This window comes from Tachysurus fulvidraco, chromosome 10 (genome assembly GCF_022655615.1).
Source record: "Tachysurus fulvidraco isolate hzauxx_2018 chromosome 10, HZAU_PFXX_2.0, whole genome shotgun sequence".
NCBI lineage: Eukaryota > Metazoa > Chordata > Actinopteri > Siluriformes > Bagridae > Tachysurus > Tachysurus fulvidraco.
This window is the reverse complement of record NC_062527.1, coordinates 7,508,104-7,524,465: the sequence shown is the minus strand read 5'-3', so window position 1 is coordinate 7,524,465 and position 16,362 is coordinate 7,508,104. Positions and strand designations below refer to the sequence as shown.

At 36.2% G+C, this 16,362-nt stretch overlaps 1 protein-coding gene across 30 annotated transcripts in view; it reads left to right on the top strand.

The window, feature by feature from the left end:
* The first annotated feature begins 310 nt into the window (after positions 1 to 310).
* LOC113660241 (von Willebrand factor A domain-containing protein 5A-like) overlaps positions 311 to 16,362 on the top strand; it is a 66,481-nt gene continuing 50,429 nt past the window's right edge. For 5 of the 30 annotated variants that reach the window (XM_047819568.1, XM_047819565.1, XM_047819564.1 and 2 more), the window contains exons 1-2: positions 351 to 407; positions 1,061 to 1,131. In XM_047819568.1, coding sequence (XP_047675524.1) covers positions 1,092 to 1,131 — 40 coding nt within the window. In that variant the 5' untranslated portion in view covers positions 351 to 407; positions 1,061 to 1,091. Of the gene's footprint in view, positions 408 to 1,060; positions 1,132 to 1,267; positions 1,471 to 1,591; positions 1,815 to 2,002; positions 2,170 to 2,478; positions 2,594 to 2,817; positions 2,994 to 3,083; positions 3,173 to 3,262; positions 3,408 to 3,766; positions 3,847 to 4,359; positions 4,475 to 4,693; positions 4,844 to 4,993; positions 5,104 to 5,577; positions 5,796 to 5,966; positions 5,994 to 6,314; positions 6,333 to 7,005; positions 7,018 to 8,335; positions 8,381 to 9,066; positions 9,115 to 9,512; positions 9,561 to 12,423; positions 12,430 to 13,178; positions 13,206 to 13,358; positions 13,499 to 14,497; positions 14,622 to 14,799; positions 14,922 to 16,362 lie in introns of those variants that run through there. The other 25 variants (XM_047819553.1, XM_047819551.1, XM_047819548.1 and 22 more) reach the window with 22 other exon arrangements.

Here is a 16,362-nt window from a genome sequence, read left to right as displayed (position 1 = left end):
CATAATACTTCCCATAAGCTTGAGCTCTAGTACACCATCTAGTGCTTGCTAATATTATAAACAGCAGCTACGCTGATTCCTCTCCACTGCTTCTCTCTTTGTGATGTGTGTGTGTGTGTGTGTGTGTGTGTGTGTGTGTGTGTGTGTGTGTGTGTGTGTGTGTGTGTGTGTGTGTGTGTGTGTGTGTGTGTGTGTGTGTGTGTGTGTGACCTAATTAAACAGTCTAGTAAGTAAAATGTCTGAGCGTGAGGTGAAACGAGAGAGAGAGAGAGAGAGAGAGAGAGAGAGAGAGAGAGAGAGAGAGAGAGAGAAAGCGCGAAGCATCTGTGACTAACAGAATCAATCTATTGCTGCAACAAGTGGACATTTATCTCAGCATTTCATTTTCCTTGAAGATCTTTCATTAGGTATGAACCGATTGTATCAATGGACGTTTTTAATCGATTTACTCTAACCTGTAATTATATTATAATATGTCATTATAATATATATATATATATATATATATATATATATATATATATATATATATATATATATATAATATTACATATTATAATGTAATTAGAGCAATTTAATTTAGAGCAAAAAACACAGAATTAAACGTATTTAATATATAATTAAAATATTTAATATATAAGAGGAAAGACAACAAACAGAGGATTCATACTTCGTTCAGTATTATTCATTTTATTTATTTTGTGGTCTTTTTGAGAAGGGTTTATTCCTTGGTTACAGACTCAACCTGGTGTTTGGGGGACAAATAATGTTTTATTACTAGTTTTTTCCCCCAGCATCATTAAAGTGTAATAACAAACCTGTTCAATAGTTTCTGCTTTACCTTACGATTGTTTATACAATTTCCACACGAGCTTCTGTGGCTTACAGAGCAGCTTTACTGTGAGGTGAAACGCTGTAAAGAATAACTGACAAAATTCATGTCTACAACTTTAATTTAACCCAAAAGTAATAGTGAGCTGACTTGATACTGTTGTTGGAGGATTTTGTTACTTTCACTTTGTGTGTGTTTTTACACTGCTGACTGCCTTTTCCTTTCAAGATTTTTTTCAAAGCTTCTCACAACGGGCAAAATGGTGAACTGTGGTCTGTTGACAAACATGAATGAGCCAGGTAAGATTTTGTGCTTCTTCTTGTGTGTGTGTGTGTGTGTGTGTGTGTGTGTGTGTGTGTGTGTGTGTGTGTGTGTGTGTGTGTGTGTGTGTGTGTGTGTGCAGGTAAACATTAATGTAAGGTGTTTTCTGTTCAGTTCCACTAAAGAACATTGAGGTGGATCTGCAGGTTCAGGGGCATGTAGTGACAGTGACCTCCACACTGAAGTATATAAATGAGGAAGATAACACCCTGGAAGCCGTGTTTGTCTTCCCCATGCCTTCAGGAGCTGCTCTCTGCCATTTCAGTGCCAAGATTGCAGATCAGGAGATAGTGGCTGAGGTGCAGGAGAAACAGGAGGTGAGTAAAACAATAGTTTTACCTGTGGACGGGATAATTGTAATAATGTACTGTAGGTGGACAACATGCCTGATGCTCGGTGGGAATGTAACATTAACACATGTATGTTGTCCTGGGTCAGGCGCGGGAGCAGTACGATGATGCACTGAGTTCAGGTGAACAGGCGTTTCTGCTGGAGGAGAGTGAGGAGTCTGCGGACGTGTTCAGGCTCAGTGTGGGCTCTCTGCCTCCACACCAGAGTGCCGCTGTCACCTTCATCTATATCATTGAACTGAGTGTGCAGGCTGACCATTCACTGCAGTTCTGTCTGCCTGCAGTACTCAACCCTCGCTACACACCAGCTGGTATTAAACACACACATATACACACAGCCAGCAGAACACAACTTACAGTCACTTACTAAACATACCTTACTGAAATACATCTGACACACTTTACTGTCACATCTCTGTGTAATGATACAAATACCTAGCTAAATGGATCATCCGTCATGTGAATGAATCATATAATCTGTTGTGTGTTTTATTTTCAGGTACAGGGGGTGGTATAGTGTCAGAGATAACATCAAGTTCCACTGGTATCCCCTACTCCCTCTCTTTTACTGCACATATAAACTCTCCAAACCCCATCACTAAAGTGGAGTCCAAATGTCCTCTAGAGCCTCTGATGTTCCTCAACACAGACCACACCAAGGCGAAGGTGCGTGTGTGTGTGAGTGCGTGTGAGAGAGCGTGTGTGTGTGTGTGTGTGTGTGTGTGTGTGTGTGTGTGTGTGTGTGTGTGTGTGTGTGCGTGCGTGCGTGTGTGCGTACGTGCGTGTGTGCATGTGTGTGAAAGAGGAACACCCACTGAAGAGCTACTGTATAGAAGTACAGGTCTGATAGAAGGACACCAAAGGAGGTCTTGCTGATTACTGACTTGCTAGTGTGTTCAAACCTTGTCAGATGCCACATTTACTCTAATTTATGTTTATGAAATATGAAGTGCATTATATTGTGTACGTGTTTAGGTAAGTCTTGGCGCAGGTCACATGTTTGATCGAGATGTCGAGCTGTATCTATATTATCAGAATCCCCATCAGCTCACTGCTATAGTGGAGGCTGGAGCTCCTGCAGAAGAGTCAGGTACAATTTCACAAATCTGTTCCCTAAACTATAATACAAGGAAAAACACACTGTTTGTGGATTCAGACAATTTCGAGCTTCTTTGGAAAAGTACTACTGCTAAAACAAGAATAAACTCTAAGCCTATTTTGGTTGGTCATTAGTTTCTTGGTCATTGGTTCATAGTTTCTTCTTTTCTTGCTTTTGTTTCATTACAATTCTGTTTATTTTTTTTCTCTTTTTAGGATCTCTTATGGGAGATCCAGTGGTCATGGTCAGTTTCTATCCAGAGTTCCCTGAGTCAGTGATGTCCTCCATGTCAACGTGTGGTGAGTTTGTGTTTGTTATGGACAGATCCGGCAGTATGTCCAGTAGCATGCATAATGGACCAGGTGCACAGGAACGCATCGACTGTGCCAGGGTAAGACTTAACACTTAACTGAACTGTAACACTTCTTATCTTTCTGTGTAAACTAAGAATAACACTGACTGTGTGTAATGATGTGTTTAGGACACTCTTCTCCTGCTACTGAAGAGTCTCCCCATGGACTGTTACTTCAACATCTATGGCTTTGGCTCTCGATATAGTTCCTTCTTCCCGTGAGTTCAAATCACATGAAGCACTGAATAGGTCATATTTCTGTTACTAATACCAACGGATGAAATGAAAGCATGTTTCTCTGATTTTAGTAAAAGTGTGCGGTACAATCAGGGCACAATGGAGAAAGCGATGCAGAAGGTAAAGGAGATGCAAGCAGACATGGGGGGCACAGAGATTCTGCCAGCTTTGAAACACATTTACAAGCAGCCTTGCATCTCCAACCACCCAAGACAGGTAATATTATTTTTGCTGTGGTTTATCAGTGACGCACACTGGCGTTCATTTTAATGACCTGTTTAGATTTAAATGTATTTAGGCAAGGTCAGTAGAGCCTCACTATACTATACTATACTATACTATACTATACTATACTATACTATACTATACTATACTATACTATACTATTTAAAGCTCCATGCTTCACACTAAGAAATCTGAAGGGTGCTCTTCTATATTCTTAGAAAGAAAAAGATTGTTTGTGGCTTGTTTATTTATTTTTTTTATTTGTATGATTATTGTCCTGGATTTTCAATTATTCTCTCTCTCTCTCTCTCTCTCTCTCTCTCTCTCTCTCTCTCTCTCTCTCTTTTCAGCTTTTCATATTTACAGATGGTGAAGTAGGAAACACCAAAGATGTTCTTCACTGTGTCAAGAGCAATGCTAAATTCCACAGGCATGTGCTGTTTAAATCTTAAAACATTCATAATCTAGACAGTTTATTTTTTCTGATGTAGTAGCACTTAGTACCAGTTTTCCTATCCCCACTTGTGTGTATGTATGTGTGTTTGTGTCCTTGTGTGCACGTGTGCACACGTGCGTGAGAGTGTGTGTGGGTGTTAGTTAGCATCTTACAGTTTAACAAATTTTTGTACATCTGAGAGTTTAATAGTAATCTTTTCTGGCGTAACAGCTTAATCTAAGGGACTTATAACAGAAGCAAATATTATTCAGCCCTAAAAAAAATTGGATTTTAAAAGAGAATAAAGTTTTTATTTATCAATGTAAATATTAATGTAATGCTTTGGTGGAGCTATTTATAGTAATAAAAAGATTTATTTAACATTTATGGATGAAGCATCATAACCAGTTGTGATTTAGTGTTCACTTGTTTACAAGTTTCAAAGTTCTCCTCTGATCTAAATGACTCATAAAGGATATAATATAATCAACTCCTTTGTTTAAACAGATGCTTCTCATTTGGGATTGGTGAAGGTGCAAGTTCTGCACTCATTACAGGATTGGCTGAGAACAGCTGTGGCCACGCCCAGTTCATCACAGGAAAGGATCGCATGCAGGCCAAAGTAAGACTGGTTTCTGCTCAAATAATATTAGTTAATAGTCATTACAGTGTCATTCAAATGATGTGATGTTTGTCATTTATGTCATTTACAGAACGTACAGATAATTCTGCATGTTCTGTGTCTCTCATGTTCCCACTGACAAACAGATGAGAGCTTTATTGGGAAATCTTACTACATTTCACACTTTTTATTGAACATGACTTTCATTCCCAATGCTAGGTAATGCAGTCTCTTCGCTATGCTTTACAACCAGCAGTGACTGATATCACTGAGGACTGGTTTGGATTATCTTTCTCCCATCTGAGCCCCCAAATTAAATCACTGTTCCATGGTCAAAGAGCACTGATTTATGCCCAGTTGAAAGGAGAGGTGAAAATGCAAACTTATTTCACTCTATGAATTTGCAATGATTTATGCAGAATTTTATAAATGGTTAAACTCAAACAGTTGTTTAAATTGTGGTTCTTCTACAAGAACATGACTGGATTTTTTAGTAATCACTGTTCACTCTGTCCCTAGGAATGTCAGAACCCAGATGCTAAGGGAAAAATATCAGTGCATTATCGCCTGGGAGGTCAGGAGGTCACAAACAGTGTTGACTTCTTCCTGAAGCCTGTCGAGAACACAGGGTAAGTGCTAGGTGTAGTCTCTAACACTTCTTACGTTTACAGCATTTAGCAGACATCCTTATCTCATTTATAACTGTGAGAATCTGATGGTTAAGGGCCTTGCTCATGGCCCAGCAGTGGCAGCTTGGTGGTACTGGGATTTGAACCCACAAACTTCTGATCAGTAGTCCAACAGCTTGATCACTGAGCCACAACTTTCCATATGACTGCATAATAAACCCTAGCTGGGTGTCTTTAGCTGTCATACTCATAATAGTAATAAAAATCAGCTTTACAGTACTCAGTGTTAGTGCAATAAGATGAACCAGCCACCAGTTTATGGAGGATTTCAGTCAAAACAAAAGCTACATATAGATTTATCTGTATAATTGTTAATCAATCACTGTGTGTGTGTGTGTGTGTATTTGTGTGTATTTGTGTGTGTACATGTGTGTGTGTGTGTGCGTGCATGCGTGCGTGTGTGTGTACGTACAGGATGGCCATCCACAGGCTTGGTGCTCGCTCTCTGATCCGTTCTTTGGAAAGAGACGAGAGGGTTGATGGAGCTGATAAAGATGCTCTGAAGGCCAGAGTGGTGGAACTGAGTAAGCAGTGTGGAGTGAGCAGCTCACACACAGCCTTCATAGCTGTTCATAGGGGCAACAAACAAGCTGTGAAGGGGCCGCTGGTGAAGAGGAGAATTCCTGCCCCGGGTCAGTATTCTTCTTCTTTATTTTGTAACTGCAATATAACATTTCTCTACATACTGTATACAAAAAACATTACTTTGACCAGCATCCACAGTTTTAGTGCTTTTATGTGTAAAAACACATTATACAGAACACAGAGAAACTAACATCCTGTTTTTCTTTATATACTTACAGTAATGCTGGGATGTTCAGTTAGCTACTGTAAGTAACAGAACACAGAATTTTGTGAATATTTTTTATATCCTGAGAAAAATATTGTGTTGTTTCATTCATTAAATGTGTTGTTACTTGTTTTTAGATTTTGTAAAGTTGCATGTAAATTATAGGACCTTGATTTGAGTGTAGAAAAGTCTTATGTTACTTTAGATTACTACATTTGATCTATCTAGTAATTAACAGAAGTTTAAGGTTTTGGTCATTATAACTGTGCAGAAATGTGCAATAATATAAAAACATCATTGGGCTGGAAAATATGAAAATATAATATTAGTCTCAAAAAAGTTTTTGTTTTCCACTGTACAGTGTCGAGGAAAAAAAGAGGTAAGTTTATTTTTTGGTAAGTTGCTCAATTTTAGACTGAAAACGTTTCCAACTGGAAATTGTACTCCAGCCTGCAACAATAGCAATACCAATAACAATAATAGCAATAACTTCTTTTGGTTTCTGAAAGTTCACCACCTTCATTGTTCAGATCTCACAGCAGTTCAGTAATTATTAACCAAATTAAGGTAGAAATAACATGCAAGTGGGTGTGGTGATGTTACAGGAGAATAATTGTAATTATAATTACTTAGAAGTAATTGTGAAGTAAAGTACAGTTTAAAGTGTTGTAAAGTTTGTTTATTTTGACAAAAACTAAAATTTATAATTAGCAAAACTCTAAATAGTTTTATAAGCATAGATTTCTGAGCCAAAAGCAAAGGTGTACAACCTAAAAAACACAAATACAGTACACAAGGTTTGACTCCACTAAGGAGACTGACTCACCAGACAGTAAGCATTTGTGGGATTTTTTGTTTTTGTTTTTTAGATGTTGAAATGTAAATAAAGTATAACAATTTATTTTTAATGCCACACAACTATATTGAGTTTTTGCATGCTTGTGCCTATAATTTTACATATCCAGCCCTCTAAGTTTATTTCAATTATTGTACTTTTTTGTTCACATAGTAATTACATGAATAACATCTTGTTATTGTTTTACTCTATACAGCACTTTGCAAAGGTAAGGTGCTAAACATTATACAAAAAACTTATTATTATATTTAAGTATGTGTCTGTTGAGACTTTCAAGCAGACTTTGCAATTTAGGTTTATTAAATATTTGTCAGTGCACTTTTATTTCATTTATATTTAAAGAAATTCCAAATGAATGAATTCCAACAGTGATGTGTGATGTGGCTCAACATATATTTATGTTTGAAGCTCTTCTACCTTTGTTAACATAACAGTAGTATGTATTATTATTATTATTATTATTATTATCATTGTTATTATTATCATTGTTATTATCATCATTATTAATAATAATAATGATGATAATAACAATGATGATGATAATATCACACATCACTGTTGGAATGTAAAAGATTAAAATCACATCAGTTGTAGCAGTCAGATTATTATTATTATCATTATTATCATTATTATCATTAAGGATAATAATGATAATAATGATAATAATGATAATAATAATAATAATAATAATAATCTGACTGGGGCAACTGATGTGATTTTAATCTTTTACATTGTAAAGTGTTCTTATTTTTATTAGTTTTAATTTATTTTTAATGCAACTCTACTATATTGAGTTTCTAGATGCTTGTGCTTAATTCTATACCTCCAGTCCTCTAAAAAATTTATTTGAATTCTTCTGTACTTTTTTAGAAAGCACATGAATAATCTAACGTTATCTTAGGGCCTTTTTACCCCTGGTCACTTCATGTGTTTTATCTGATCCGTTAGCTATCTGATTTGTTAAAAGTGTTCCATTTACATTAGGCCACATAAATGCTTCTTGGCGAATCGGATATCAATCCGACCTTTTTACTCCCACCCAAAATGCAAATATATTTTATCTCATTTCCGGGGTAATTGAAATGGAACACGCTTTGGTGTGTGCGCTTGCTACAAAAAACAGCATTTACAGTTTGCTGCATTTTCGCTGGTGGCAGCAGTGCATTTTAACACCTAATGAGACACCTGGGTGAAAGATCGGAGCCAGCACTGGTGGGAAAACATATTTGTTTCGGGAGAGATGTACGACTCGTGAGTCACCTGCGAGTGACGTACTTCTGTTTGGGAGGAGTATAGTGATGACGTATGTGGCTTGAACAATCACATTCATTTACTGTCGAGTTTCATCTGAAATCCGTCCCAGACCACCTCCTGAAGTGGTTTGAACGATCGGATTTCTATCTGTCTTGAAAACGTTTCGGAGGGCATTTAGACCCGGTCTTTTTACCATCGAATAGCTATCGGATCACAGAAAACGCATGAAGTGACCAGGTGTAAAAAGCCCCTTATTGTTTATTTCATTACAGTGTCTCCTGCTGCAATGGGTGTTATGCTCTGTCAAAAATCCGTTGGTTAGTTGATGTTAATATCTTATTTTACACATCTAGCTTTAGTCAAGTTTAAGTTGTCATTTTTCCATCCGCCAGTGTACAGTACCACCCATGATGAGAAAATGAAGCACATGATTAACAAGAAAGATTTGTATGTTTGCTTCTACAGTACATAGACAGGTCTTTATTTCCAATGTGCAAGTTACCAAATTTAGTAGTTTCTACACAGTACAGTTCATACACACATGCCTACATCAAGGGCAACATTCAAACAGAGCAGAGTTGGGATTATTTTTCTTCATTTATTAAAATATGGATTAATAGTAAATTCTAAATGTATAACACTGAGTGTTTAGGATTATATAAACATATTCAGAGTATAAGTTCTTTTACCTTTGTCAAGCTATACATACTGTAACAGTAATAATAATAATCTGACTAGGTCAACTGATGTGATTTAATCTTTTACATTGTAAAGTGTTCTTATTTTCAAAAATGTAAAGTTTACAGAAATTAATACTTTTTTTTCTATTTCTTAAAGTATGACCATTTATTTTTAATGCAACATTCCTATATTGAGTTTCTAGATGCTTGTGCTTAATTCTACACATTCAGTCCTCTAAAAGGTTTATTTTAATTTTTCTGTACTTTTTTTTTAGAAAGCACATGAATAATCTAACATTATCTTATTGTTTATTTCATTACAGCGTTTTCTGCTGCACCAATGGCTGGTGTGCCCTGTGCAGATTCCCTTGGTTAGTTGAAGTTAATATCTTATTTTATACATCGAGCTTTAAGTTGTCATTATTTCCATCCGCCAGTGTACAGTACATTCCATGACAAGAAAATGAAGCACATGATTAATGAGGAAGATTTGTTTTTGTTTGTTTGTTTGCTCCTACGTTGACAGGTCTTTATTTCCAATGTGCAAGTTATCAAATATAATAGTTTGTAGTTCTTACACTACACAGCACAATTCATACACATCAAAACATGCAATTACATCAAGGGCCACATTTAAACAGCAGAGTCTAAAAGAGATTATTTTTCTACATTTATTAAAATATTGATTAATAATAATTAACTTTTTTTGTAAACATTACAGAGAGCAGATGAATAATCTAACATTATCTTATTGTTTACCTCATTACAGCATTTCCTGCTGCAGCAATGGCTGGTGGGCTCTGTACCAACTCTCTTGGTTAGTTGATGTTGATATATTATTTTATAAGTCAAGCTTTATTCAAGTTTAAGTTAAATTTAATAGTTTGTAATTCTTACATTACACAGCACAGTTCATAAACATCAATTCAACGGAATTCAACGCTGCATCATGGCTCATGTTATGGGAACACTTTGTTGGGAAGTGTCTCAAGGTCTTTTGCACAAACACACCAATTTAATGGCTTGGCGCAGATGCAGACCTGCCAACCTTTACGCATTTTGTGTAGCAGATACGCATTTAGACATCACAGTACGCTGCTACGATTTGTCACTTCAAAATACGCATTGTAAAAAACCATTGATGCCTTTGAGTTTAACTGTCTGTGCATTTGTACACCAGGCAATTCGCCTATGGGTGTAATCGCATTGGGCAGCAACCTGGGAAAATAATAATTCGACCAATCATAGCGCCAGGTAAAAACTCTTCAACGCTACGATGTGGTTTTCATCTGTCTTTGTCCGTCTTCAATTCTTCTTACAGTGACTGTTTTTTACAAGTGACGACTTAACGTTTCAAAGGTAAATGGCCAGAATTGTGAATTTCATCCAATTTAATAAGCCTGCCGAACCACAGGCGTCGTTAGACTACTTTACTGGGGCATGTGCCCAAGTGTCCGGTGTTGTGCCTCAAGTTTAAGTTTTACGCACAGATCGAGTTTTACTTTATTTGCCAGTATTTATATAGGAAACGTAAGTCATGCCTGTAAATGCATTGCCGTCGTACTTTAACGGAAAAGGCAAACTGGCGCGAGCACGCAGAAATCAATATCTGCGAGCGTCTGTGTATCCATTTTATAGCACTCAGTCATGCTATAACATGACGAAACTAATGTCATTTTTTAAATATCAGTTGTATCTGACTCGATTGTTACTGGCTCCTGTAGATCACATCTGATGGACATCAGATTTTTTTTGTGAAAAGCAGGAAAATAGAAGCAAAAAGTGGAAATGATAAGGGAGGTATCATTATATGATCAGCCAGTCAAGACCATAGTGAAGTCTAGAGTCTTGCATTATTGCTGAGAAAATTAACACATGTATGTGTTGTAAGATATGAAGTTACTGCTTAGTTCATTAGATCTAATTTATGGCAATACATAGAGTTGTTAAAATAGTATGCAGATATTATACACAAGTGATCATGCACATAACGTTATACTCTTTATTTTAGTAGCAGCCAAGTATTGTTATTGTACATTTTGTACATCAGTACTGTAAAATGCAAACCTTCTTACATGCCATTTGTGCCTTAAAACATATTAATAATGTACAAAGTGTTTTCACGCAAATGCGCATGGAAACCTATTATGAAAAACATGAGAATGATGATGATGTGTGTGTTGTGTGTGCCTTGCAGTTAGTAATACACGTGATGTCAGATGAGGATACTGACAGAGAGGGAGAGGGAAGCAAATCTAAAAAGAAGCGAGTATATGCCCCTCAGAAGTTCTTGATCGGTGCTGTGCCTCAAGTTTAAGTTTTGCGCACAGATCAAGATTTACTTTATTTGCCAGTATTTATATAGGAAAAATATAGTAAAAAGTTGTGATGAGTGAGCTTGTGAACTTAATCAACACTGACCAGCAAGTGTGCCTGACCTCGCGCCGCGTCGCTGCAGTAAGTTGCTACTCAAAAAAATTTTCCAAGGTTGGCAGGTCCGTATCAGCGTCCTGGGGGAATCCCTATACTGCCCGTCTTTTATCTCCGGCCACATCTAATTATTTGGCCATTGTAGGGCTTGAAAAACAATGCTCACAAGCTATTTTGCTAAATCGCTTGTTTAGAGGAAGCCTGTGCTCCCTTTTAAGCCATGTAGAATCACTTCAGCCGTTGTGGGGAAGGCCTACATGGGAGCAGGCAAAAGGCCGTGGTAGCCCTGCACACTATGGTTGTCTTGCAGGCCTACCAGGCTGTCCTGTTAAAAAAGCTTAACTGTGGCGAGGGATTGAACCTGAGGCAAAAGCTGAGCTCCAACGAGCCACAGATCTCGCACTCAGTGTCACAAAGCAGACAGCTCATCACAGGCACCTGTGTCCTAAAGTAATGGGGATTAAAGACAGAGAGAGGTCCTTTTTTCTGTATTCCCCCATATTTCCTTATGGCCTGTTTGAGGTTGCAGCTGAGTACTGTCACTGACAGGCACCAGGGGGTGAAGCGCCAGTCTGCAGCATTCATGTAATTTATCTCCCGCTACTATAATAAGCCTGGGCTGTCTTCCTAGTCAGAGTGCGCAACAATCAAGTCCTCAAATGCAAATTCGTTGGATGGCTTGTCAACATACTAGAATGCTTCTAATACGTAAAAGAAACGTAAGCTGGACTAAGTTCAGGGGAAATGTGTTTATTGAAGATGTCTGTAACTTAACCCAAAGATACTGTCTGTGTGACCAGAATTTATACCTGGTAACAAATGGCCTTCAAACAGTAGACCGATATAATGAGCCTTTGAGAAGTTTCAGACCCTGAAGACAGCTCTGCTCTTCTTAGCCTTGGCCTCCCTTAAAAGAGTGGGAGATCTGCATGCCCTATCAGTCGCCTAGAAATTGCCCCTGGCATGTCAATGGCTATCCACTAGTGCTTCATATCAGAGCCATTAAATTGGCATGTGCACACAGAGCTTCAGACACAACTTTCCAGTGAAATATTCCAATAGCATCAGCCGTGCCACAGCATCACGTTCCCTTCTCAGGGAACCGGGTTAAATGCATAATCTGGTTTCGTTCTTTTAGTTCCTGAAAAGTCAAAATATTGATTGTTGAATATAACTAATATATTTTTTCCCATTTTTACCTTTTTTCAACTGATTTTATTTTAACTGTGTTGGTGGATTTCTTCAAATAGAAGAGTGTAAGTGTACACCCTTTGGATATCTCTGTTTGAATAGAATAAAGAGATTATATTGTGTGAATGTTTAATCAAGTTTAATTGGTGAGCTGTTCAATTCTCAATGCATTTAAGTAATTGGTCAAATTAGATAAGAAAGAAAAGCCAACAGGATGTGCAGTTGGAGAAAAATAAACAATGTTGAAGTGAAATGACCCAACACAAAGTGTAGAGTCTTTACCTGAAGTGGATTATTGTCTGATAACAAAGAACCTGCCTCAAAGTAGTTTATTCCTCATATGGTGCAACAATTTGCCAAAAGTTACAATTATGATTGAATAAAAATTTTACAAAGCTCAGAAATCCCGGTGTTGTTAGTTGGCCACCATGTAAGTCGCTGTGAATTTCTTACTGTAGAAACATAAATGTCTTAGAAGGGATATATTAGTTTAAAATCTATATTTCTATATTTAAAATCTAAATCTATAGTTCAATAATTCAACTACTACTTTTAGATTAAGAATTCAACAGCTCTGTTGTATAAAACGATACTGTGTTCAGTTTTCTTTTAGCTTCAAATAGACAATTTTTTTTAAGTCAAAATAGAAATATAGAACATGCTGGACAATTATGTTTAGATGATAATCATTTATTCTGTGGTTATTATAGTGATATATTGGTAGGATTGTTTTAAAACTGGTGTGCTTCATACTTTTAAATGGTAATAGGTCTGAAATGTTTGTGTTAAAGCTAAAATTGTTTCATTGCTTTAGGTGATGCAGGATTTGACACAAGCCCAGGTAATGTTCAGCAGTAATTCCACATCTCCCTGGTGCTGTATGTGAATACTGGTGTTTTTATGAACCTTTCTGTTTTTTATTACTAGTTCTTAAAGAGATGAATGTGTTTGTATGTCTATACTGATCTATCTGTTTATACTATTGTCTCTGTAGAAACTTCAGGGACTCCAAAGGACTTACTGATGGAGCTCATCTCTCTCCAGAAGGCTTCAGGTTGCTGGGAAATTGGGTCTTCACTTGCAGAGGTGTTTGGGAAAACAGAAAAAGAGCTGATCGAGAAGATTCCTGCACAGGTTTTTACACATTAAATATCTCTAATGTGTGAACCCAAAGTAAATTTACCATTAAAGCCTTAATCAATACAGTTTTTTTTCTTACTTTAAGCTTAAACTATGTAATTATAGCTCCTTTTTTCTTTATTTTTCTTCACTTGAAATGCATCATGGTAGAGTCCATAGGCAAAATTATGAAAATTGTCTTGCTGTACAGATACTTATGGACCCAACTGTACAGTTCTGTCCAAAAGTATTGGACCATCAAGGACTATTCTATTGCTTTTGCTATACACTGAAAACATTTGGGTACAATGAGACAATATTTGATCTAAGATCAGAATTCCTGATACTTGCATCTAAATGCCACAAGATGGAAAGCTATCCTCAGCAGAAGGCCAGATTGGAGTTCTCAAGATTTACATATTCATCTTATGATCTCATACTCAAATTTGTCAGTGTACAGCAAACAAATAATAATAATTGGCCTTGCTGTTCCTTTCGGAAAGGCCAAAAACAAAAAAGATAGAAAATACACAATTACTTCTGTTTAGCTATATAAACTAAAACATAAAATTGATTTTGTCTGATAAACCAGTTCTAATATAAATATATATTTTTTTTAATTATTTTTATTAAGTTGTTTTTTTTTTACTTATTTTTTTTAAGCTATATCTGCACTGATCTAGTTTATCCCAGCCGATGCATGATGTTCTCACACATTCTCATAGTATGAATATTACTCTTGTCTGATGGCTTGAGATACAACATGTTTAAGCGGGTTGGTTAGGGTAGATAAGGACTGGACGCCCTTACTGAGGTCTCTCATTTTGTACAACAAAACACAAGCCTTTACAATGCAGCAGACTTTGCTATATGTAGATTAGAGAACAAAACCTGAATGTATTCTAATTAATTTCTCTATATGTGAAAATAGTTAATGGGACTTTATTCATTCACTCATTCATGTATATTGATATCCTTCATTAGTGTCAGTTTCCTATTGTTTTTTGTGTACAGGTGAAGCCAGATGTCTGGGCTACACTTCTTGCTCTTATTTGGTTGCACGGCTTTAAGATTGATGTTCAAGTTGAGTGGCAGTTTTTGGCCATGAAGGCAGTGTCATGGATCCGCAGTCAGAAAGGTAAATTCTACATTTTAGTCATCAATTACGTAACTGTGATATAAAACATTTAAACAGTGTAATGTACTTTTTCCAGCTCAAAAATTTAAATTTCAAAGAAGCAGTGTTCTGCTTAAGTGAAATGTCTAACCAGCACTGTCATGATCATGATGATGATGATGATGATTGTGTGTTTCAGTGGTCAACCAGTCAGAGTGTATACAGGCAGGAAACTCTTTGCTGGGCTGTCAGGTTACAGAAGAAGCTCTTGGCCTCTGAACTCTTTCATCCCGCAGCAGCCACGAGAAAGTCTTATTCTTTTTTTAAAAAAAAAAAACTTTCATTAGCCTGATTATCTCTATAAATGTATTGCAACAGCAAGGCAGGTTTTATTGTTTTTTCTATGGACTGAATTCATTTGGATTTGAGATCAAAAAATGTATGACACAATAGATGAGAATTACAGCTTTAAATCCCTGATATGTCCATTTACATCTAGCTTAGATCATGCCAATTAGTTAATAGCACTGAATATCTACTCTTGCTTTGAAAATCAGAGAGCTGTCAATGGGCGAAAAGAAAACTATTTTGAATCTGAGAATAGAGGGAAATGGATCAGAGCCATTGCACTAGCGTTGGGCATAGCAAATAAAACAATTTGGAATGTCCTGAAAAAGTAACGACTGGTGTACTAACAAGAAGATGTTCAACAAATGGGCCAAGGAAAACAACAGTATTTTAAAAGAGTTATGATTTAAAACCCAAATATGACAGTCAGTGATGTCTGTTCACGGGGCAGGTGTGAATGTATACCACAAGATCTAAACATCTTATAAGCAGTAAGGATCAGAAGGTCAGATTGAAATTCAAAAAGAAGTAAAGAGATAAGTCAAGTTCTGATGCAGTTTTTGTCTTATCGTCATCCCTTATTAACCAACACAAGAATACAAAAAAGAGAATTTGCCTTACTGTACAGAACTATGCACAGATTTGTTTGTCAATTGCAAAGAATTTAGTTAAAATACAACAGTGACATTATGTTCATAAAATCTTTCCTTTAGTTCAGGTTTTAGTTTAACATGCATATGATGTTATCCAATGATTTCCAGATGTATAAAATTTAAAATAATAGTTAATGACAACAACAATATTGAAGTGAGGGAGTGAATAGAAAGAGGGCTGAGCTTTTACTATATACTTTACTTTTATTATATCTGCTAGCTAAAATACTGTATGTTTGCTTTACTTAAATCTTACTTTTTAAGAGCTTATTGTGAGAAATCATACATTCTGTTAATTGGTAATCATCTTAATAAAACTTATCTGTGCATTTGTGTTTGTAATGTCCATTTATTCACTTCAGTGTCAGGGTCCTTCTGTTCAAAATGTTTGTGTCCTCTCCATGTTTGATTCTTCAAGTAGTTCTGGCAAATTTAGGAGGAACTCCTAAAAGTGTGTGTCGTAACTGTAATATTAAGATTTAGATCATTTATAATAATTATGAATAAAAAAAGATATTTAAAGCATGAAAATACGAAAGCCATGCAATTGTGTACAAAATATATTATAATGTTAAAATAATCTACTATGTGTACCTCACTTATCTACTATATAGGTATGCTATAATTAATAAATTCATTACTTAGTTATGTTTGAATTTGCCAGAAGTAAGTGTGCACAAGCATCTCTGACCAAATGTCTGTTTCATTACAGCAAATTATACAGGCATTATAACAGAATGGCAGATTATAGTATTTGTTTT